The sequence below is a fragment of the Acanthopagrus latus genome, chromosome 12, assembly GCF_904848185.1.
Source record: "Acanthopagrus latus isolate v.2019 chromosome 12, fAcaLat1.1, whole genome shotgun sequence".
Classification (NCBI taxonomy): domain Eukaryota; kingdom Metazoa; phylum Chordata; class Actinopteri; order Spariformes; family Sparidae; genus Acanthopagrus; species Acanthopagrus latus.
In genome coordinates, this window is record NC_051050.1 from 17928113 (window position 1) to 17952654 (window position 24542).

At 41.8% G+C, this 24542-nt stretch overlaps 1 protein-coding gene across 1 annotated transcript; it reads left to right on the forward strand.

Moving 5' to 3' along the window:
* The first annotated feature begins 1673 nt into the window (after window positions 1–1673).
* map1b (microtubule-associated protein 1B) lies at window positions 1674–23312 on the forward strand. Its single transcript, XM_037118012.1, has 7 exons — window positions 1674–2303; window positions 4579–4680; window positions 13009–13091; window positions 14294–14434; window positions 14737–19918; window positions 20009–20247; window positions 20944–23312. The coding sequence occupies exons 1-7, from the start codon at window positions 2120–2122 to the stop codon at window positions 21097–21099; spliced, it is 6087 nt and encodes a 2028-aa protein (XP_036973907.1). The 5' UTR covers window positions 1674–2119; the 3' UTR covers window positions 21100–23312.
* The last annotated feature ends 1230 nt before the right edge of the window (window positions 23313–24542 follow it).

The window sequence follows — 24542 nt, forward strand, 5'->3', positions numbered from 1 at the left end:
AATGAATCAAATGTGTCTGCTTGAACCGTAAAAATCAGTGAGCCGTGATGTTTTGTAGACAATGACCCCGTCTCCTGACTGTGAATTCCTCTGAATAATCATTATATGAAACTACATTTAGGTTAAATCAAATTAGATTGAATAAAGATTGAACTACTGGTGTTTAAAGATGTTGAAAATGATCTTACCCTGTCATCTCTGTACTTGTTACTTCCCTTTTTTTTAATCATATGGCACTGCACTGTTTGTATAAAACTGTGGCTTTAAGCAGAGTAAAGCTCGGTCTGGTGTCCTTATTGAATAAAATGAATAGAGTAATTGAGATGAGCCACTGAACAAAGTCCAGGTCTGAAAGAGACGACACGTGAGGAGAGGTTGAGAATATTACATGTAGCTTCTCTTATAAACAGAAGCCAGGAGAGAGGTGTTAAATATATGAGTATATGAATGAATATATGATATATTTGAGTGAATATATCACTGCTGAGCCTTTTGGATTAACACCTATAACTTAAGATGGTGAATGTATTCCCATTAAAGTGTTTTTCTAAAAAGAGGGACTTTTTTGCTGTAAAATCATGTAACGCATTTCCAGAAGATGTAAGAAGGGCTCCATCAGCTGACGCTTTTACACGAGAAACGGTGAAATTAATTTACGTAGAACATTTCATACACGATGGGAACCCAAAGTGCTACACAGATTATGCCAGTGAATGAATTTTAAAAAAACAATTACTTGTGAAGATAAAAAAATAAATAAATACACGCAACATAACACAAAAGTAAACAGCTGAGCAAAAACACTCAGAGAACTAGACAGAATAAAAAGAAAATGAATTTGAACAAATGGTGAATGGATTTTTATCTTGTATTTAAAGCTGATTTGTAATCATGACAGTAATGTCATTTTAAATGTCTATATTATGGTATTTTCTAACCCACGTCAGACTCTATGACTTTGCCCTATATTACGTTCCAGAGAATTTTCATTGAATTTCAGTTAAAAAAAACAACAATAAATCATCACTTCTGAAAAAACACACACAAAAAAAAACGAACAACAACAACAACAACAACAACAACAACAAAAGACAAACCAAACTTAAAGGTGCACTATGTGGTTTTTGGGGGGCAGTCAGATCTTCTTTGACTCATTTGTTTCCACCTAAACAAACCAAATAAACAAACTCTGACTGAATAAATTAATCAAACAAACAAAAACACCCTTATGCAAACACAGCATATGTGGCGGACCCTGCCACCTTTCCAGCTTCATACAGTGTTCTGGTGACCTTATCTTCCTCTGAGACCAGCTTGTTTATTCAGTTATGCAAAAATATCTGAGTTTATATTTTTTAAACCTCATTAATACTGTAAATACAAACATTCAGAGTTTTAATTCCTTCTCCAAAACAACATAGCGCCCCTTTAAACCCTTTTTTTGTATTCAAAACCCAATGAACTAAAGGGATAGGGATCATCCAGCAAAAAATATTGTTCTGCCATGACATAAGGGAAATGTAAATATAAATCAGTTGTTCTTAATGCATGTTTTTTTTGTTTTTTTTTAGGATGACCCTTATAAAGACGACATTACACTTAGTGGAAGTGAGGTGTTGCATGCTAAAATAGATACAGAAAAGCCTTGTTCATAGTACTTTTTTCATTATTTGAGAAAAAAAACAAGAATATTTCATGGCTGTGATTGTTTTCGAACAAGTCCAATAAATAACCCCACAGCCCAGCAACACTTGTGGCGGAGTGATGGACGTGTCCAACACAAAGCCTCAGACCTCGGTGACTTCCGGAGGCGTTTGATTCGTTGCGGATGACATCAGCTGAGGAGTGAGTGTGCGAAAAAAAAAAGAAGAAGAAGAAAAAAAAAAAAAAAAAAAGCCCCGGCGCCCTCTTCTCTCCCCGGCTACCGAATATGACACAATGTCTGCTGGTATAAAAAGCCAGGGCCACTCCTATCAGCGCTCCACTTGTATGTCTGGAGACCAGTGAGAGGGAGGAGGCTGCTGCTGCTGCTGCTGCTGCTGCTGGATCCTGCTGGTGTGTACGGGAGATACGAGACACAGACGGAGGGAGCGAGAGAGAGAGAGAGACAGAGGACAGGATGGCCACCCTGGTAGAATCCGCAGAAATGGAGACTTTAGGCGGTCAGAGCAACACCGGGGCGTCCCCGACCTCCTCCGGCCCCTCGCAGCACTTTAACGACGGCAAATTCTACCTGCTGGTGGTCATCGGGGAGATCGTCACGGAGGATCACCTGAAGTGTGCCATTGCGGACATAGAGAGAGGTAGGTGGGTGGGTGGGTGGGTTGTAGGCCACTGGGAGTCCGGACCTCATGACAACTTACACAGAGATGTTTATCTGACAGGAGTCCCGTCTCATGTTGTCGAGGATGTCGATGTTGTTTGCAGCGGCCGGGTTTTTATTTTTTTATTTGTACGCGCGTCTGAGCCAATTACGCATTATTACCGGGTCATTAGTGACATGTCGTTTATCATCTGGGTGCCTGCTTGAACTTGAAGGCATCATGATACCGAGCAGCCACTCCCTGTAACCTCAACGTAAGATGTCGCCAAAAACGCTCCTCGCGTCTTATTTCACCGACCCCCTCCCTACATTCTTGTGATTGTGTTTTTTCTTTTCGCCTTCTTGTCATCGTCTGTTAATGTCAGCAGGCCCGGTTGTTGTCATCCCCCCCAGCACGTGGGACCAGGTCCTGTAATGAAGCTGACGCCGGTGATTCAGCGTTCGATCCGGACTATGCGTCAATAATGCAACAAATCTCGTTTTGCGTTTCTTTTATGCGCGCACGGCACCGTGCCAGGATTTAATTCAGGTGCGTCAGGCTTTTTTTTTTTTTTGTCTCAGGGTCCCACGAATCAGTTTACACTCAGGACAAGAAAAAAAAAACAGCAGCAGCAGCTTTGTGTCTCGCTGCAGAGAAAAGCCTCGACAGAGATGAGTAAAATATGCGCCTTGTGTTTTGAGACTGCCACAGAACAGATTCACTCCTCGTCCATCCTGTGGGAACATCTCTGTCAGCATCAGCATCATCATCACCCCGCATCCAGCTCTCTCATCGCCTCACCGGCTGGTGGGCGTGGCTCGGTCCGCACTGCGGTCCCTACGGAAAGCCACGAGGAACGATCTTCAAACCGAGCAGGGCGTTTTTTTAAAACCCTTTTTTTTTTTTCAGAAGCGCTCCAGCTGCTGTGGTGGGCTGCCTCCCCTGGCCTGAGCGTGAGAGAGGAGACTATGGCGCAGTTACTGTGCGGCTGTTAAAGTGCAGGAGGAAACGAGGAAATGAAGCCTGTTCTTTATGTTCTTCCTGTACTTTGTTTCACAGACAAAAACAAGCTCAGAGGTGGTTAAATAACTCCTTTATCTGATTCAAGGAGTCTATAATTATAAATTAACAGATTATTATTTTGGCCCTTATATATGTCAGATGTTGCGCCTGAATCTTTGACATTGACCTTGGTGAAAAATCAAAACACTTTATTAGCTGTTCTGGAGCTTTTGCCTGTCTTCTTCATCAGATTGATGGATAGTTTTTGTGGATTTTGTTGATTCTTCTGGGCACTTTAAAAGCTTTCATCCAATTTTCATTCTTCAGCTCTACTGCGATTAAAATGTACCAAAACATTTATCGTGCTGCTTCCGCATCTTATTGATTGGCCTGGGAATAACAACATTTCACCCCTTTCATCGCTGTCACAGATGAACAGTTAATGCTCTTGTGTTATTGCCACACCTAGGGATGCGACAATTAAATCATTTATCGTGGATTGCGATAGTATGATTGATTGTTTTGCACTTAAAAAAAGATTCAAGAGATACAATTTAAATATTTGTTTCCCAACAATGCGTAAGATTAAAGTGATTCCAGTATGGTTTCTAGTGCAATTTTAGCTTTTATTTAACATTTTAAAGAATATTTTGATGATTATTGGGATAACATCCAAGATCGCAGTTATGTCGGACAGTATAATAGCCTTGACACACCTATTGTGTGACACACCCAACTGTTCTGTTGCAGTACCCTTTAAACAAACAATTCTCCTTGTTTGAATGACTAATCTCACTTCTTGCCATCACCTAACTTCACGAAGCCTCCAGAAGGCCTTTACTCTGCATATTCATGATGAGAGGATGATAGCACCATGACTCAGCTGAGTGGAGGCAGCCAGTGCGTCTGGCCCGTGGCGAAACAGAAACAGTACTATAGATATTTCCCATCATGGATTTATTTTCTCCTGCCAAACCGGTAACACGTCCATATATGTTCCCTCGAAGATTTTCCAATGAACTGGAGGCAAAATGATCACTGATATAAATGTGTGTGGGTGTGTGTGGGTGTGTGAGGCTGAGACTTTGCACATTTGTTAGACCTGTTGCCAAGTGTGTGTTGGCGATGTGATGTCTGCCGTGTGCATTGATTCATTTTTCTGACAGCAAAGCTGACATATGTTTTTCCTCCTCGTGTTTCTCCGTGTCCTTGCTCTCCATTGTTTTTGTGTTGATTGTTTTTTTTCTTGCCATCTTTGTTTGTCTTCTCGCAGGGATCCGCTCGTGGGACACAAACCTCATCGACTGCAACCTGGACCAGGAGCTGAAGCTGTTTGTCTCCAGACACTCGGCTCGTTTCTCCTCCGACGTCAGAGGTAAACTGGAAATAAAATACTTTTTTGCGCTAACAATTTCACACCAGCAGTCTGATTAACGCTTAACAGCTTCCATTGCATCTTTACTAGAACCTGAGACAAACACGTTGTGAGTGGTGGAAGAAGTATGAAGGTCATTTACTTAAAAGGGCAGTACGTAGTTTTGGGGAAGAAATTCAAACTCAGAATTTTTATATTAACAATATAAGTGAGGTACTATTACACACTAAGAAATATTTTTTTTTTAAAAATTCAAATTAACTGAATAAAAAAGCTGTTCTCAGAGGAAAATAAGGTTCTAAGAACACACACAGTTTGAAGCTGGAAAGGTGGCAGGGTTAATTTAAACAAGGTAAAACAGTATGAAATTTAGTTTACTCAGCCATGAAAAACATAGACAGTTTGTTTAGGCTCTCTTCCCCAAAGTTACTGTACACCTAAAAAAAAAAAGCAAAACAACTCCTGGATTTAACTCAAGTGAAAGTACATACAGTGCTGAAATAAAGTCATTCATTAAAGAGAATATGTTTTATATACTTATTAGTCACATGGAGCATCAGCATTTTTGTTGTGGTTGGGAGAGGTGATTGCAAATACTTCTTTAAATGACAGGGAGTTTGATCAGTAAAAAAAAACAAAAACTCTTAAACTTATCAAAACATTTCTCTCTAAAAGTAAAACCTTAATTTGCAGTGAAATTTGAATATTTCAACCTGTTTTTGATGAAAATGTTAAATGAATGTTCTAGAGACAGTGTTGGGCAAATTACTCCCAAAGTGTAATGTGTGACACGTTGCGTTATAATATTACTGCCTGTGTAGAATAAAGCGTTTCGGATTAATTTTTGCGTGACTGTCACCAAAACAGCTGCAGAAGTACGTATAGGCATTATAAAATGGAAAAGCTCAGGTTTATTGTGAAGGTGAAGGCTGTCTGACATGGGGATGGGCAGGCAGACAAAGGATCAAAGTCTGATAAATAATAAATAGCTTGAAACATGTGTTACTTGTCAGTAAACTACGAGTACTTCTAAACTGTACACGAGTATGTGTACATTCATACGCGTCACTTTTCAGCAGCGTACACTAACAGTACCCTGTGTTTGTGTGTGTGTGGAGGTTTTATTACCTACAGCCGGATACGCCCTTTCAGCATTTTGTTGCATTGTGCCGTGATAGGTGCGTCATGTGTAAGATGAGGGACAGGCTCCATAAAGATGGAACAGATCCAGTGTGGCAGGACATGTGGTCTGTCAGTGGGCAGTACGGCCTTGACGGGCGGCAGCAGTTAAAGCCTCTGCTTGGCTCTCCTCCATATTGGGTACAGCCGGCAGGGCTTCATTCTTCATACTGCTGTTGCAGCCTCAACCAAGTGATTTACTGTAATATTCCTGTGTTAAATCTCTTAAAAGGTTTACAGTGTGGGGTGGGGGTGGGGTGAAACATGGTGATTTATCTGTGATAGCATTCAAAGAGACTCTAAATCCCCTCTTCCTTTCATCCCACCTTGTCTTTTTTTTATCGTTTTCCCATCCTCCATTCTCATCCTCGTTTCTTCCTCCATGTGTGCTGTTGCCTTGCAACCCAGCACTGGATGCACAGTTGATTTGGGAGTAATTAGCAGCGTGGAATCCCCGGTGGCAAGTGTCTGTCCATGGAAATAAAGAAAGGGAGGAGAACAGAGAGGACTGGGGGAACAGAAAGGGTGAGGGGAATACAAAGGGTTAGGGGGGGGGAAGAGGAGAGCAAACAAGGGAGCAGAGGAGGGAGGGGATCGAGTACGTCAGGAGGGTGAAGATAGATGTGAGTGGTTAAAAAGCTGCAACACAGAGATGGAAATGCGGCTCTGATCAGAGAATTAATGAAGCCAAGACATGGAGATTTAATACTGTGTAAGCGCTAAAACTGGAATAATGTTGTTCCCTTTTTTTCTGCGCCTCAGGCTTTTTGCCAAGTCTCTTCTTCAAGGGGGGGATTTTCACTGTCTTTGAACTTTAAATACACCAACTGATTTATGAAGGGCTTTCTAGAAACTACAATGTTTCGCTTGACATTGAAAAGGCTTTTATGTTTATTAGAACGGCTCCTCTGCATGGAGTTGTGTTTTGTAAAGTTTTCTTTTTTAGAAGCTTACTTGAAATTTAAACTTGTGATTTTCATGTACCATTTGATGAAACACAAAATACTGAAGAATCTTTATCATGAAAAACACACATGATTGATGTTTTGTGGTAATTCTTAAAGAAAAAGCTCAAAATTTGGGGATATAACTTCTTGGCTTTGTTCTCGCGGGTTAGATGAGAAGATTGATACCCTACTTGGAAATCTTTCCAATAGATATAAAGCCACAACTGGTAGCTTGTTAGATTAGCTTAGCATAAAGACTAGAAACAGCAAGTCTGTCTCTGTCCAAAAGCAACAAAATCCATAAGCATGTTCAGGGCTAAAGTAAGTTCTACAGTTGTTTGTAGCATTTATTTATACTGTAACTATAATTACTACCTATTGTTATTATTACCTTTTGATGCTAAGCTAAGCCAACTAGCTGCTAGCTGTAGCCTTATATTTATTGGAAAGATATCCGAGTAGGGTGTCGATCATCTCATCTAACACTCGCAACAGGTTAAATCCTAAAATATTGAGCTATACTTATACTTTAGAGGGTGAGCTATAGCTTTTATATAAGGTATTATTTCATTTACATTTTAGGGCATTTAGCAGACGCTTTTGTCTAAAGCAGCTGACAGTAATTCATACATACATTCATTTAATGAGGGCGGTGGCTGCCATGCAAGGTGCCGACCAGCACATTAGGAGCAGTTTGGGGTTCGGTATCTTGCCAAGGACACTTCGACCAGGGGAATCCAATCAGCAACCCTTCAGAGAGCAAGACACTTGGCTCTACCCCCTGAGCCACAGCCGCCCTCATTCATTGTCAAAATAGATCAATTATATATCTTTATATGAGTTGTTTATGTTTACCTTTAGCTTGCACTGTATCGGTTCATTGGTTAGAGCTCGGTAATTACAGGGAAACGCAAACCAGCAGGTGGTGTTGGGCGCAGGAGGACCAGCGCAATTATCTGTCTGCTTGATGGATGACATGTCGTCCATCACGCTGCGTTAGTGCACAGTAAGCCTGGACCCCACAGGGAAGAGAAAACAAAGGGACGAGACAGGAGAGCCTCAGTGTCTCCCTGATGCATATGTGATACTTCAGGTTACGTATAGATTCGCCTGCAGACAAGCACTGAAGCCTTTGCGGCAACTGGAAAGGTAAATGGCCGTCTCTAAACCACAAATCCATTCGCCGATCGATTGTAATAAAGAATCATGTCGGCTTTCACAAATGAAAAGATCCTCCTGATATGTCCTGCAAATAGGATCCTGTTTTCTCTCAGTATCTAAAACAACTGATCCAGGCTGATCGGTTCTGTAGCCGTAAATCAGCAGATTGATTGATCAGTCATGCACCTATCAAGCCGCATTATCCTTCATCTTCATAGCTGGGGGAATTGGGGGAGAAACAGGTTGCTGGAAGACATAATGATTTTGTAATCATGGTGTTTCACCTGCCATGTTGTCACTTGTTTGACATGTTAATTCCTAAAGATGATGGGAGCAAAGGAGCTTAAAACTGAATGTCCTTTTAGAGGCATCAATACTACAACACAGGCGATTGACTGCTTTGCGTTTCAGCCGGTTTAACAGCAGCGATGGTGCCATTAGCTCCATGCCCAGACATGCGGGTTTCCTTTTTAATCCATTTGTGCAGGGACACGGGAACAAGTGACATTGAAAGCTGTTCTCCGGGGGCACCCATTTTTGCCGCTGAATGTCACCGTGGTCAATTATTCTGTCGCCTTGGAAAAAGAAATGACAGCGGAGGGAAAGGTGCTGACACATGCAGGGGATCCACCTGAGGGGATCGAATCATAATCCTACCCTGCGAGGTCCTTCATGTGCTGCAAAATGAAGGAGGCACCAAATTTTGTTGTTCCACTGATCTATTTTTGGTGTGGTGCCATCCACATTGACGTTCGCCTGTCTGGTTCAGTCTGTGGCAGACAGGCCACGCCAGTCTTACACTTTCTATTCAGCCAGAAGGAGAATGCTCAGTGTTGCATGTCACATTACCTCGCCTCCTGCTGAGACATAGACACAGTGGGCACTAAGGATTTTTATATCGATCAAGGTAATTGTCAGGGTCACTAAGGCTCCAGTGCACGATCTGTCGTATTTTGACGAGTAAGTGTGGATACACACCAATTTGGCAGGGTGATGGTGGCTGCCTCGAGCTTCTCTAATCCTAATACAGACTGCTGTATTTTCAGTTTCATAGCATGAAAGGCTGTAAACAGGGCGTTGCCCACAGAGAGACAACAAAATGCTTTTCTATTGCATTAGCGATTACAGACATGGCTGGTGTACAGTATCCTGAACAGGATGAGCGATAGACCTCCGTGATTGATTCTTCTCTCATTTCGCAGACCAGTGACAAACGTGTCTGGTCATCAGTTTAAGACTGCTGCCTCTCCAGAACAAAGCTGAGTGGAGCTGGTTCCTCCCACAGTCAACTGGGATTTTGATGATGGTGGTGTTAGACTGACAAAAATCTCTGCTGTAAAATTGCTAATAAAAAGCTCATGCAGCGTCAGTAGGCTTTTTTTATGACAAGCAGAATAATGTATTCAATATTTTTACACATCAGCTACAACTAGGGATGTCAGTTTTGGTTAGTTTGCTTTCGATAAGCTAAACTAATTATTAAGTGGACAAAAAATGCTTAATGCATGAAATATAAGAGGCACTTTTCTTTAAGTCCAGTGCTCTGTTGACTCAGTGAGCTCCAACATCATGTCAGTTTCTTGGACACGTGCCGGACAGAGGGGATCTGAGTGAGGGGCACACTAGTCTCAGATAGCCAGACCTGTTTAGCTAATGCTAACAGAAATAGCATTAGTTTTTCATGATGTGGTCATAAACCAGAGTATAGGACAGTTTGACTTTCGACCTTGAAGAATGTTTTTCAAGATAAGTGAAAACACCACAGAGTCAGTGAATCACCAAAATGAGAGGGTTCATCCACTGGGGATCATGAATGTCTGAACAAAATTTCATAGCAATAGATCTGGATATGAGTAACTTAAGACAAATTATTTCAACTTGATGGTGCCTCTTCAGGGAAAGTCAGGGAAGTCATTACGATTCACCCTCTGGGAACCGTGATACATATTTCAAACTGAGGGATTTGAGAACTTGACAGAGCTGTTGCTGATTTGTGCACGACAGTCCTGCATTTTGACATAGTACAATGTTGCATACCTACTTTGATGGCAAATAATGACAGAATTTTAACTAAGGTTGAGCAGTGAAGTCGCTACACTTGATACTGCTCCTCTAATGTTACTGCAGACTGTTAAAGTGGGAGCACGGGTTGCTAACGTTAGCCTGAAAAGCACAGCTAGTAGCCAGGTAATGAAGCACTGTTCTTTTTTATCTGATGACTTAATTGTTAGTGTGAAGTTGTGAACAACAAGCATCCATGTTTTTCTCCCAACCAGATAAATGGCAGCGAGATAATAAGAGGATTGTCACAGCAACACGAGAAATCGCGGCACGGCATTGACAACAAATTATGTTTCAAAGTGTTGTCCCATTTCTTAAGGGGAGATTCTAACCACTCCCTTTCACAATTGTGTCTTGGTGGGCAAGGGGGAACTTGAAAATGAGTGGTAGGGGTTAAAAATTCAGTCATTATCTCTACCTTAATCGAATTCCCCAGAATACTAGAGGCGAAGAGTCATGCACTGTATAGAAGCTACTTTACTATTAACAGCAATGAATGAAAGAGTTCTTCCATATGGAGGGACTGACAGCCCTCGGGGAGGATGTGGCAGGGTTAATGGCTATGTGCTCCATAACGAGAATCTACCATATGAAATATGTATGGAGGAATCGGCCCAGCAGGCTGATAGCTGCTGCAGCATCGTGTCTCTGGAGACGAGGCACACGCTGCACTCTTAGGATTCTGAATATGAGGCTCATATCCAAGCAACACCTCAGTGCACTCTGAACCTGACAGGTAACATGTTCTTGTTTGTCTCATTCTCAGAATGTTAGAGAATTGACTCGGGGTTTTACACCAGCAGAAATCAAATCTAAATGATCAAAACTGGAACAGAATTTCCCAGTTTGCTTCATGTATTTATAAAAGAACTTGGATAACGAGGAGAGGAAACAAAGAGAGGGATCGAGTGAGCGGAGCCTGGTGTGTTGGGGTGGATAATGATTACCTGTCCATGTCAGCTGGACCGGAGGATAACCCCCTAATACACACACACACACACACACACACACACACACACACACACACACACACACACACACACACACACAGCGGGATCAAGGTCATTATCATAATCAATCATCCATAACCTAGGATGATTGATTATGAGCCTGTCACACCCTACTGTCCATCTTCTATGTGACATCTCTGAATTATGAGAGAAAAATGTTACTTGGGTGGTGTGATGGATTTATCCATATTTATTCTGAATCATTATACAGAGAGATCAAAAACTGGTTGGGTCTTGTTTGTATTGTCTGGCTTTGTCCACCTACAGAAGTCCGGTATAGCTGAACCGATCAGGGGATTAACTGATTAGATGATTAGAATTATAAGAATAAACTGATCCTTCATTTCATCACAAAAAATCCTTCTTTTAAGCTTTTGAATGGAAATACTGGCAGGTTTTCTTCTTCTGTGACAGAAAATTTAATATCTTTAGGTTTGGACTGCTGGATGGGAATAACAAGACATTTGAAGATGGCATTTTTAGTTCTGGGAAACTTCATTCACTACTTTGACCACAAGTGTTAAATGTTAAATGTTCTGTTATAAAATGTTAGAAAAAACACTGAAAAGCTGCATTAATGGATATTTTTATTTTAACACGGGAGGCATATAATAAGAAATAAATATAAATAACTAGATTCATTTTATAAAGTAATATTGCAGTGCAGTGTTTACAAATTAACGTGGCAAGAAATGAAAAAAATAAAATAAAAATACAATTCTTGCAGGTGGATCAATTAATTTTTTGTCATGTGTCATGTGTTCCTGATTATAACATAATGACAGGACTATAATGATGCTGTTTAATTACGCTTTAAAAAATGTACTGCACTATCATCATTGCCTAAACACGGTGCAAACAATGATATCTTTACAACAAAGGCTGATAAGGGAGTGATGACTTCATGTTGAAACAGGTTTTCATGCTGAGGAGTGAGATTTAGGGTATAAGGGGCGTGTTGTACTCGCATCTCCAGAGATTTCATCCATCTTAGAGATGAAGAGCTCGTCTCCGTAGAGACCATTAACATTTACACAGCCATATTAGAGCTGCCAGGTTGACCGGGTTTGATGAATTAGTTGATAAATGTGCTGAGCATTGCCCCATATAAGAACCAGATCAGTGGAGATTCATCAGGATGTGTTTAATCTAATTTAAATGGAAATTAGCACAAATAATAGGAATGTTAGAAAATGAAAAATAGGATGTGAATGTTTTAGTGATTTTGAGGCTTTGTTGGTTGAAATATTATCATATCATATTAGTGTAATGAAAGAGACATGATTCCAAATCAAGTCGCAAATCCAGTTCCTTCAGTTTGACGGCACAGGCAACGCATAATTTTGACAAATTTGCTTGTTAGGCACAGTATGGCTGCAGCTCAAGATCATTTTTGACTGTCACTTAATTGGCCAATAATTCTCTCAGTTAATCAACTAAATATTTGGTCTGTAAAGATGTTGCTATATACAATACTTGATAATGATCCCTAAGATGATGTCCAACAGTCTGGAACCTGAAAATATTGAACTTACTATTGCATAAGAGAAATTAAAGGTGCAAATCCGCATAGAAAATAAGACAATTAAATCAAATGGGGGAAGATTCCTTTTGTGTTGATTGTCTAATCAATTAATTTCCTTTCATCGCTAGTTTGACAGGTACTGTTATTTCCTGTGTTAATGTCATAGCACAAATGAACATATGTTCTACGTTTTTGTGGCATGGAGTAGTGACAAACTTTCACTGTGTTAAGAAGTCGTTATGTTTGCGTAATGTGCTGCATATTGAAAAACATGCACGTTATTTCTACCTGAGTTGCGAGAGTAGAATTAGTAGAGTCAACACCGTGTCAAAAACAACAAACAGGCATGAAATTAAAAACAACCCAATTTCTAGGTATGATGAAATTATGTGACCGTGAAATTATTATTTTTTCATTTGCACCTATTTTCCCTTTTGTTTTGCAGGGCAGAGGATTCTTCACCACAAAAGTAATGTCCTGGAGACGGTGGTGCTTATCAACCCTTCAGATGACGCAGTCAGCACCGAGGTAAAATGAGCTATAATTGTTGTTGACAGTCTGTTACATCAACATGACTTCTGCCTCTATTCTTTCTGTAGCCCAGTATTTCATTCTCAGATTCACAAAAAACACACACATTTATGCAGCAGTTTGCAGCTTTAAAAGCATCATTATTCTGCGTTGATTCTCCTCCATGTTTGGCCAATTATCCATCCTCTTTATTTAATTTGTTTGCTGTTGGCTGGAATAAAAATGTAGGAGCAATTAGGAACTCAAGGGACATGACTAATGCTTTGTTTACTGCTAGAATAACAAGTACAACCTTTTACCTTTTGCATTTTGAAAGGAAGAATTACATGCCGGAGCGCAGATGCCACAAGATTTTCTCTTGTCTCACTGCTCTGTTTCAGCGCTGCCTCCACCCCCTAGCCATGTCTGCAGTCAAACTGTGCGTTAATAATATCTGAGAGCGCAGCAGGATTGACCTGGCAAGCTGCCCGTAACAGCTGATGTTGCTGAAGTCGAAAAAAAAAAAAGACCAATGGAAAGGGAGAGAGGCACGAGATAGAGGGATGAAAGGGAAACTTAGCAGAGTGGATGGCAAGCAAGCAAGTCAGCTAATTAGCTAATGGATTTGAGTGACGTGAGGCTGGTGGTATTTCAAATACACAAAATCATTAAGCTGATAGCTGCAGCAGCAAGGCTTTACAGGCAATAATACCCCGATCCCAAAAAAGTTGGGCTGCCGCATAAAACATAGATAAAAAAGGAATGCAATCAACTGTGTACAGACAACGGTTGTACAAAATATTCCTGAGTCCATGCAGGAAAATCCCATCCTTGTTTTTGAACGAGCTTTTAGAGGATGCCCCTTTCATAGCCAATCATGATACTGTTACCTTTCACCAATGAATCTGGGAATGATCCATACAGGTGTTTTTAAGCAATTCACAACCTTCCCAATCATTTGTTGCCCCCGTCTCAACAATCAATAAACTTAATCATGTAAAACATTAGGCATGTTGTCTATGTTAAGAAGGATGAGCAAAATGTCACATTCTTTTGTATTTATGGTTTACACAGCATCCCACTTGGGTTGTAATTAAAATATGTGTTTCTCTTTCACGGGCCGTGCAAGTTTGTCTCAATGTTTCTTCCATTAAGTGTCCATTTACATTCGACAAAGGTCAGCGGCACTCTGTCACAGAAAATCTTCTTTTGATTTCCAGGTTCGTTTGATGATCTCAGACACGGCCAGACACAAGCTTCTGGTTCTCTCAGGGCAGTGCTCTGAAAACACTGGGGAGCTGATTCTCCAGTCCGGATCTTTCTCTTTCTTCAACTTCATTGACATATTCACCGACCAGGAGGTGAGCCAACGTGGGCAAATAATTGTTTTCCATATGTCCATACACACATTTTGTTGCCCTGAAAAAGCAAAAACCTTAACTTTTGGCAGTTTTCATGTTTTACATTGATGATGGTCAATGAGTACATGATAGGAAAAGCAATATTCTTGTCTGTATCTATGTCGATTTGCCTAGTGGTCTAAAGACACCCACAGTACAAGTATGTACATGCACACAGACTGAAACTGTGCAAAACACAATTCATCTCATCACAGACTGCAGCATGTTAAAAATTAAAGTCACTTCATCTTTCTCATGCACAGATTGGTGAATTGCTCAGCACCATTCACCCAGCAAACAAAGCCAACATTACACTGTCCTGCCCCGAACAAGGCGACTGGAAAAACTCCAACTTGGACAAACACAACCTGCAGGACTTCATTAACATGAAACTAAACTCCACTCTTATTCTCCCTGAGATGGAGGGCCTCTCAGAGTTCACAGAGTATTTATCTGAATCAGTAGAGATCCCATCTCCGTTTGACATGTTAGAACCACCAACCTCTGGTGGATTCCTCAAGCTCTCCAAACCATGCTGTTACATCTTTCCTGCTGGTTGTGGTGACTCAGCTCTCTTTGCTGTCAATGGCTTCAACATGCTGATTAACGGTGGCTCGGACAGAAAGTCATGTTTCTGGAAGCTGGTGAGGCATCTGGACAGGGTGGACTCCATCCTCCTGACCCACATTGGTGACGATAACCTGCCAGGCATCAATAGCATGCTGCAGAGGAAAGTTTCAGAGCTTGAGGAAGAACAGTCGCAGGGTTCGACAGCTAACAGTGACTGGGTGAAAAACATGATTTCGCCAGATATTGGTGTTGTGTTTGTGAACCTTCCTGAAAACCTGGATAACCCTGAACCTAATTACAGAGTGCGGAGGATTATTGAGGAGGCAGCGTTCACTCAGCAGTTCCTCACCAAGCTAAATTTGAGGATAGAACCTTTGCATAAGCCTGTTGGAAACACCATAGAGCCGCTCACACTTTTTCAGAAAATGGGCGTTGGGAAGCTTGAGATGTATGTGCTTAATCCATCCAAGAACAGCAAGGAGATGCAGCACTTCATGAAGCAGTGGACAGGTAGTGAAAAAGACACCGCTTCCATCCTGCTGCCAAATGGAAAAGAGTCTGAGTTCCCTGTCTCTTACTTGACCTCTATTTCTTCCCTGATTGTGTGGCACCCTGCAAATCCCTCAGATAAGGTTGTGCGTGTCCTGTTTCCTGGAAATGCCACCCAGAATCACATCTTCGAAGGTTTAGAAAAACTAAAGCACCTGGACTTCCTGAAACAGCCAGTTGTCACTCAAAAAGCGATGTCCTCCTCTATGCCGTCAACACCAACACTAAAGCAAGCCAAGATGAAACACAGAACAGACAGCAAAGAGAGCCTGAAGTCTACCCCAAAGCCATCACCGATCAAAAGCTTCAGGAAGGACTCAAGGGAGGAAACACCAGAAAAGGCAAAGACTGATGCAGAATCAACTCATGAAAAAACTCAGAAGGTGGAGAAAAAAGAAAAGGCTCCGCTGAAAAAGGAAAAGGCAAAGGTATCTGAGAAAGAGTCAAAAGCAAAGGCAGAGCAGACAGCTCAAAATGATACTCCAGAGAAAAAGAAGTCTGAAGTAAAGCCCAAAGCTGAAAAAGAAAAGATTGTTAAAAAGGAGAGCAAAGTGTCTGTGGAAAAGAAAAAGGAGGTGAAAAAAGAAGTTGTAAAGAAAGATGATGCAGCCATTAAAAAGGATGAGAAAGTGAAGAAAGAGGAGGCAAAGAAAGTTATCAAAAAGGATGTAAGAAGAGACTCACCAATGAAGGAGAAGAAGGAAGAAAAGAAAGAGCTAAAGAAAGATGTCAAAAGGCCAACTAAAGACATAAAAAAGACATCTGCTCCGGGCGAAGAAAAGAGTCCGTCACCAAAGCCAAAGCCGCTGAAAAAAGACAATGCCTCAAAGAAAGATGCAGGAATCCCATCAAAGTTAAAAGACACAGGAAAGACGAAAGTGACAAAGAAGGAAACAAAGGTGGGTAGTGGTAAAGTTGCAGCTGGTGTTGCAGTTGCTGCTGCTGCTGCTGTTGCTGCTGCTGTGGAGGATCCAGAAGCAGAAAGATCTCTGATGTCCACACCAGAGGACCTCACCAAGGACTTTGAGGAGCTCAAAGCTGAAGAGCTGGTGGAGGATGATGCAACTGTGCAAGAAAATAAGGAAGAAGAAGCTGTGATGATCCACCATGAAGAAATAATACAAACCAAAGAGTCACCTGAAGCACCAGAGTCTGTGGATGAGGGAATAACCACAACAGAGGCTGAAGGAGACAGCGGAGAGACTCCAGAAGAACCAGTTCTTAAGGGAAAACTCAATGGCAGCATAATTGAGAAGTTTGAAGATGAAGGCACTGTGATGGAGGAGACATCTGAGGGAGGGGAATACGAAGAGAAGGGAGAGACAGAAGAAGTTCATGAACCACAGAGAGTGGAGCCAGAAAAAGATAAGATTAGTCCCAGTGAAGATGGACACCAAGACAGAAATGATGAAGTCAAACCACAAGATACTGTTGAGGACAACGATGATGTGACAAATAAAAACATAGAAAGTCAGCATGTGATCGAGAAAGAAACAGAGAAACGTAATCTGTTTGTATCAGCTTCACCCAAAGTGTCCTCACCTGTTTCTCCGGCTGCATCGATCCATGATGAAATGCTCCCAGTCGGCTTTGAGGGATCAGTAGCCTCGGATGACGAGAACAGAGATGAACCCCCTGAAGATTACACTGTCACCTCTGGCCACACTCAGTCCACCATGGAGATCTCCAGTGTGCCTACACCCATGGATGAGATGTTGACTCCAAGGGACATTATGAGCGACGAAGCCACCAATGATGAGAATGAATCGCCTTCACAGGATGTTGGCAGGTTTGGGACACCAACATCTGGAGAGTTTGATAGGAAGAGGCTGTCTCCACTTCAGGATATGCTCGGGTCAGATCACTCTCAGAGTCATGCAACAGAAGGCCACGACTACGACCACTCCGCTTCCACGATATCTCCCCCTTCATCACTTGAAGAGGATAAAGTTGGGAAGGAGTTTCCCTCTGCAGAGAGACCTGAAGGGTTTGCCACAGACCCCACCAGACTCAGTTCAACCTCCACAACATCACCACTTATACGTTCTCCGTCAGTGGACCGCAAGGACAAGTTTGATTCTCCATCATTGTTTGCTGCTCCAATAGAACTGTCCACAACACTGGCAGGGTGCCCAAAAGCAACAGCTGATTCCTCGATCAGCCCAGATGACAAGACATTAGAAGGAGGTACCTCACCTCAGTCCTCTGGTCACACACCTTACTATCAGTCACCAGTAGATGAAAAAGCAGGAATTCTACCCCCTGTGTCAGAAGACAAAGCGCAGGGTCCAATAATTGTGGAGGTCACAAGTGATAAGGAGGATTTCTCCAATAGAGTTACTCCAGAGCCTTACGAGCCAGAACCAGAAAGTTCCTCTCCTTTGGAGAAGGAAATGTCCTCTCCAAAAACTCCACCTCTAACTGATTCCCCAACAAAGACAGAAAAGTCACCGTTTGATATTGATCATAAGAAAACCGAAGAAAATGGCCATTCAGTCTTGTCCTCAGCGCCAACAACCAAGCATGAATTAGACAGTAACCCTTTCACAGCTTTCAAAGAGGAAAGCAAAATGTCCATTTCAGAGGGTACCACATCAGACAAATCAGGAACCCCTCTTGAGGAAGTGGTAGCAGAAGATACATTCTCACATTTAGCTTCAGCATCTACTGCTTCTCTGGCCACCAGCTCCTTACCAGAACCAACCACTGACTCTCCTTCACTTCATGCTGAGGTAGGCTCTCCTCACTCAACAGAAGTCGATGACTCTTTGTCTGTCTCTGTGGTTCAGACCCCAACCACTTTCCATGAGGCAGAGGGATCTCCTTCCAAGGAAGACAGCCCAAGGCCAATGTCTATCTCCCCAGACACTTCACCAAAGTCTAAAAGCCGAACACAGATGCAGGACTCGAAATCCCCAGAGCACTCCACCATGTCACTGGAGTTTGGCCAGGAGTCCCCTGACCACTCCTTAGCCCTGGACTTTAGTAGGCAATCCCCAGACCACCCATCTCTGGGAAGCAGCTCACGTGCCACAGAGAATGGCCCGACTGAGGTTGACTACAGCCCCTCAGATGGAAAAAGATCTGATGAACAAAACTCTACAACGGATAAGCCCTTTATTTTTGATGAGAGTGACTCAGTCCTTGCTGCATCTGCAACCCCATCAGATGCATCCCAGTCCACTCCCTCTGTTACAACCCCATGCCAAATGACAGAGTTGCCACAAGCCGGGGCTGAGCAGACGGAAAAGTCTCCAGTTACCCCCAAGGCATCATCTTTATCCCACTCGCCCCATTTCAATGAGCCATCCCCAGTGCTAGACAGTCCTCCAGCTAAAGACAGCATCAGCCCACATTCACCATCTGCAGACAGCATTTCTAATAAATCTGACACACAGCAGAAATATGACAAATCACCCTCACCTCCAAAGGCTGCTTCACCATCATCGTCTTTTACCATTCCAAAAGAGGAGACCTTTTCCCCATTAAAGGAGACTAATCCCTTTAAATGTGAGGATTCTACACCTGAGGCAAAATCCCCTGTGAGCCCGAAAGTTCCCTTTCCATCATATCTACCTCTCTCTTCTGATCAGTGTAATTACAACTCTGCCTGTGGCTCCAGGGACCCAGACTCCACTAAGAGGAGCCCCTCTGTTCCATCCAAGACAGATGTCGACCTCTGCCTAGTCACCGCATGCGAGTACCGTCACCCCAAGACAGAGCTATCCCCATCTTTCATCAACCCTAGCCCTCTGGAATACTTCATTAGTGAAGAAAATGCCTTGAATGAGGAGAAACCTCTTGCTAAGTCAGGAGGAGGACCCCCACCCCCAGGAGGTAAGCTTTCTGCCAAGCAATGTGAGGAGACCCCACCCACATCCATCAGTGAATCTGCCCCCTCCCAGACAGACTCAGATGTTCCACCTGGCACAGAGGAGTGCCCCTCTATTACAGCAGATGCCAACATTGACTCTGAAGACGATTCTGAGACTCTCCCTACTGACAGAACCCTGACATACAGGCATGCTGATCCTCCCCCGGTTGCACTCAGGGACTCTGCTCCATCCTCAGGCCACCATGATGTCTGCATGGTGGACCCAGAGGCCCTCAAGGCTGAGGAAAACCTCCACAATGCCAATACAGATGGAGAAAAGGCCAAGAAGAAAAAGCTTGTGAAAAAGTCTTCCTCACCAGCCAGGAAGACTGGTCTGTCAAAACTGAAGGACTCAAAGACTGCCTCTCCAAAGAAAACTATCGGAGAAGGGAAAGATGCCAAAAATGCAACCAATACCTCTGCATCCAGGGGTGTAAAAAGTGCCACATCAGGTGAGTAGAATTTACTTACAGTTACACAACCACTACACATATTTTTTAAAAGGTGATCTAAGAGGAAGAAATATTTTTTGCCTCTTTCAGGTACTGGCAGTGGAAAAGTATCAGGCGGGGCATCTTTGCCGAACTGTCCTCCCATGTACATGGATTTGGTTTATATCCCAAATCACTGCAGTGCCAAGAATGTAGATGCTGAGTTCTTTAAGCGGGTGCGCTCCTCCTACTACGTGGTCAGTGGCAATGATATGACAGCTCAAGAGCCCAGTCGGGCTGTTCTCGATGCTCTGCTGGAAGGAAAGGCCCAGTGGGGCAACAACATGCAGGTAAGTCTCAAGTGTTTAAGATATAATTTAACATTTCCACAATGAGATGTCTTAAATCACTCATCCTTTGTCATATATTTTGTTGAGTTGTCTACTGTCAGTATCCTGAATGTTTCCACAATCTTTCTGCCCCTGCACTGTCGATAACCATGGCTGGAGGCATTATGTTTTCCTGTTGTTCATCCATCCATTCATCCGTCCATCTGTCCCATTCATGTGAACATGATGTCTTAAGAATGCTTTAAGAGAATTTTCTTCAGATTTGGCACAAGCATACACTGGGACTCAAGGATAAACTGATTCGATTTTAGTGGACAGAATTTTACACATCCTGTATGTCTAATAGGATAAAATTGTGAAATAAAGAAAACGTGTATCCAAAAGGTCAAAAGCCATTCTTTAAACATGTTCCTCTTATTATTTAATGCCATAGCTCACGAACAGCAACTTGACTGGTGCGCCTAGGCATACAATTACAAGACGGTAATTCTAGTATTAACGTTGCATAAATGCAGTCACCAGTAATAAAAGAAACTGCCGACATTTTGGTTGCACACTATACTCTACACATCTTTCCATAGTTACATTTTTCTCTATAATACTGCAGAGTTCTTCATGCAAACATGAACAGGGAAGAAGCGATAGAAAGACAAGATCATTTTTGGTAAATAAGACTTCCCTCCTCTCTGGTGTTAGGTCACTCTGATTCCAACCCACGACACAGATGTGATGAGGGAGTGGTACCAGGAGACCCACGACAAGCAGCAGGAGCTCAACATCATGGTCCTGGCCAGCAGCAGCACTGTTGTTATGCAGGATGAGTCCTTCCCAGCTTGTAAGATTGAGATGTAGGCCTGTTCAGCAAGAGGTGATGAGGCCTAATGACTGATAATGGGAGGGTTCATTATGTGAGCAAGATCACAAATTCACGTAGCATAAAACCTAAGCAGACACTTAAACACTTATATGTTAAATGATAATTCTTGTGTACTAAACCTTAAAAAAATCTGCAACGAGGACTACAAATTAGCTTTGTGGGGCAAAGGACAATGTTCTAGATTTAAAGTAAAACACCTTGACACCCTCAAGGTGTTTTCTGATTTGGGGTGTAAGTGGACTGCAACTGGAAGGAAATCAGAAACCAAAAAACAGCCAAGCCATTATTGTCCAATTAACTTAAGTGCAGATCAAATAATGTTGTTGCTGATGTATTGAGTTTCTTCTGCATCCCCAGATCAAAATGCATGAGAACTTTTAATCAACTTAACTACTGTCAAGGAACAAACCTTCCCTGCATATGATATATTCATGAATAACGGTTGTTATCCACACCAAAGGTTTGAACAAGATGTTTTCTGTTATTGCCTTAGGGGGTCTAAATGAATGTAAAAGAACTGATGCACCTAGCAGATGAGTGGGCAGGTAACCCTACACATCGGAAGGTCTGTCCTAAGGAGGACTGTTAAATGGTTACAAGAGTTGAATGATGGCAAATATAAATAAACTTGAAAGGATGCTCAACATTAATTAGCATTAACATAATGTCTGACTTCATATTCATCACGGGCAAGACCAAGAGCCCCAGCCATTGTGAAACTGATCCTGGATTTTATTTAATTTTATTTAAATGGGTGTGTTGGGTATTTTCAATCTGGTTTTATGTTGCTGCTGATGTGTGAATATTTATTTGTTATGTTACATTTAATTTATTCTGCTTGATTGTCCAGATAGCCTTTTACATAAAGCAACAGGAAGTTGCCTCAGAATGTTCTGTGAAATCATTTCCCATCAACAATGTTGACGCTACAGATCTTAAGTTATTTCGAAAGGAGAAAAAAACAGATCTTATTTCTTATACCTGTTTTTTATGTAATCATTGTGCTATGGGGAAGCTAGACTTTTCCCAGTGTAAAGCTGGCGAGGCAGGATATTTTCATAATCCTTAAAATGTCTTGTTTTTCTAAAGCATTGTATTATAATTATAAATAACTTTGTGGCCGATGGAGTGGGTGGAAGCTGTGCATGAGTTATTATACTTTTAATTTTTCTTTCTTTTTCTTAAGGGTGTTTTGCTCAGACTTGCATTAAGAACAACAGGGCTAAATAAAGGAGCATTTTATGTTTTTTTTTTGCAAGTTGTGCCATGCCATTGTACACTACAGTAACTCCAGCGATTTGCAATGGCACTGTATCGATATGAGACTTGATCGTGGGTGCAGCACAGTGTAGATTTTTCAGGTTGACGTGAGCATTTTGGGAGGCTGAACGTTTCGTGCGACGAAAGAGTTTCTACTCTGGAGCCAGGATGAAATAGATAAAAACAGCTTCCAGTAGCGGCATAGTCTTGAGAGAGGCAGCACACAGAGGTGAGAGTGAGTGGCTTGTGTGTTTTAGATGAAAGTATGTAAAACAAAAAAACTCGACACTTTAAACACAAACATGACACAAACCAAGCGAACAGTACAGAGAGCCACAGGTCTAAACACCGACAGGCCAGCTTCTGGAGAAACATTCAACAACACACAACTAGATGATTACAGGCTTTGGTACTTGGGGCTATTCTTCACTTGATTCACCGAGCTCACCAGATACTTTCTGAATGATGTCAGGTGTTCATGCTATCACTACAGACCAGTTTTCCTGCATTGGGGGAACCTCAAAACCAACAACCACAACAAGCCTACAAACTCTGAACGGACATTTCTCTTGAACCGACATTTCTCTTTTCTCTGTCTTCTTTCTCTACACTCCCTCTACTTCTCTCTCTTTCTATTTATCTCTGCCTTTTTCTCCTTATCTTTCTCTCGGGAGAACTTTAATAATGTTTGTCTGCAGCCGTGTGGTATATTTGTCTTGTGATCTCTTGCATCCTCTCTGCTCCCCTTTCCCCAGACTCATATGTAACCTATAGCAATTAGTTTCAAGTGAAAGTATTCCTTAGTGCTTTCTGATGTTTGTGTGCAATATTTCCTCTAAACATATGGCGAATCTCATGTAAGAAGAGGAACCACTACTAAAGAACAAACACAAAAACGACCACAATAAAAATCTATTGTGAAAAATAAGTATTTGTCTTTTTGTATTTATTTTTTTTGTATGTATTAATTTATCATAATGCCATTATAAATTACGATTCTACTCACATAGAACAAGAAGAGTTTACAGGAGCTTATCAATTATACTGGCCACCTCATCTTATTTAAATACCCCTGATCACTGAAGTTGTTTTCAAGAAGGCTCAGTCTGACTATTCATCAACATCATGGAATGTTGTGTCCTCTTTAAGCTATGCTCTGTTGCCTTGACCTGATTCACTTGAGGTCACTGTAGAAAAGGAAAACAAGGGGCGTTTTGTATTTTGAAGCCGTCTGGTGACCACGGAAGAGGATTAGGGCCACTCTGATAAATTTGATTGAGATGTGACTTTTTTTCTCAGAATTCTGACTCTTGTTTTTGACACTAGCTTGGCTTCAAATGGACATAACAGAGATTTTGCAGCTTTTAATTCCTATGCCCTCCACCTCCACGCTATGTGTTTTGACCCTGTTCTCCACTGTCAGTGAAGAAACTGGCCTGATTTTGCAAGCTGGATTTTGTTGTATTGTATACAGACAGATTTCATTCTAGTTGTGAAGGAATACCGGGCAGCCACAACTCAGCACCTATGAATCAACTTCAATGTGAATATTACCATACAGTCATGTCTAACATGCATATCCTGCATTGTGGCTACCATGATATGCATCTGTAGCTTGAGCCTAAGAACATGCTGTGAGGCAGCGTGGCTCAGACACCACAACTGCCTTCAATGCAACAAAAGAAAAGGAATTTAAAAAATATGTAAAATAAAAAAAAATATGAAGCTTTAAAGAATAATATATTAACAGATATAAATATATATATATATATGTATATATATGAGAATGTAACATCAGAGAGTGAATATCTCTCCTCCTGTGGTGAACTGAATGACCTCTTAGATCAGATGCCCTGGGGATACTGACTGACTGAGAGAGCAGAGCAGGATAAGAGGACATGTCTCCACAATTCAGCATCCTTTGTTAAGCAGTGGGGGGGACAATGAGTGCACATGTCTGATGTCTCTCAGAGCCTTTCCAGCAAATATACTGCACTCCAGTAAATGGAATGCTTTATACACACGTCCGTGTAGTATCACATTATTATACAGGAGATATGCAAATGTGAACGCTTTCCCACCATTTATCAAAACCTAACATGCAGCTACAAGCATTTAAGATTTAGTCGGCCACTGAGTGAACAGGCACCATGCATAT

Bases quoted from the DNA above. Each gene is read 5' to 3' on its own strand.
- map1b (XM_037118012.1), top strand. From the start codon at position 2,120: ATGGCCACCCTGGTAGAATCCGCAGAAATGGAGACTTTAGGCGGTCAG. The intron at 13,092-14,293 runs GTAAAATGAGCT...TTTGATTTCCAG, and splicing joins ATGACGCAGTCAGCACCGAG to GTTCGTTTGATGATCTCAGA. The intron at 14,435-14,736 runs GTGAGCCAACGT...TCTCATGCACAG, and splicing joins ACATATTCACCGACCAGGAG to ATTGGTGAATTGCTCAGCAC.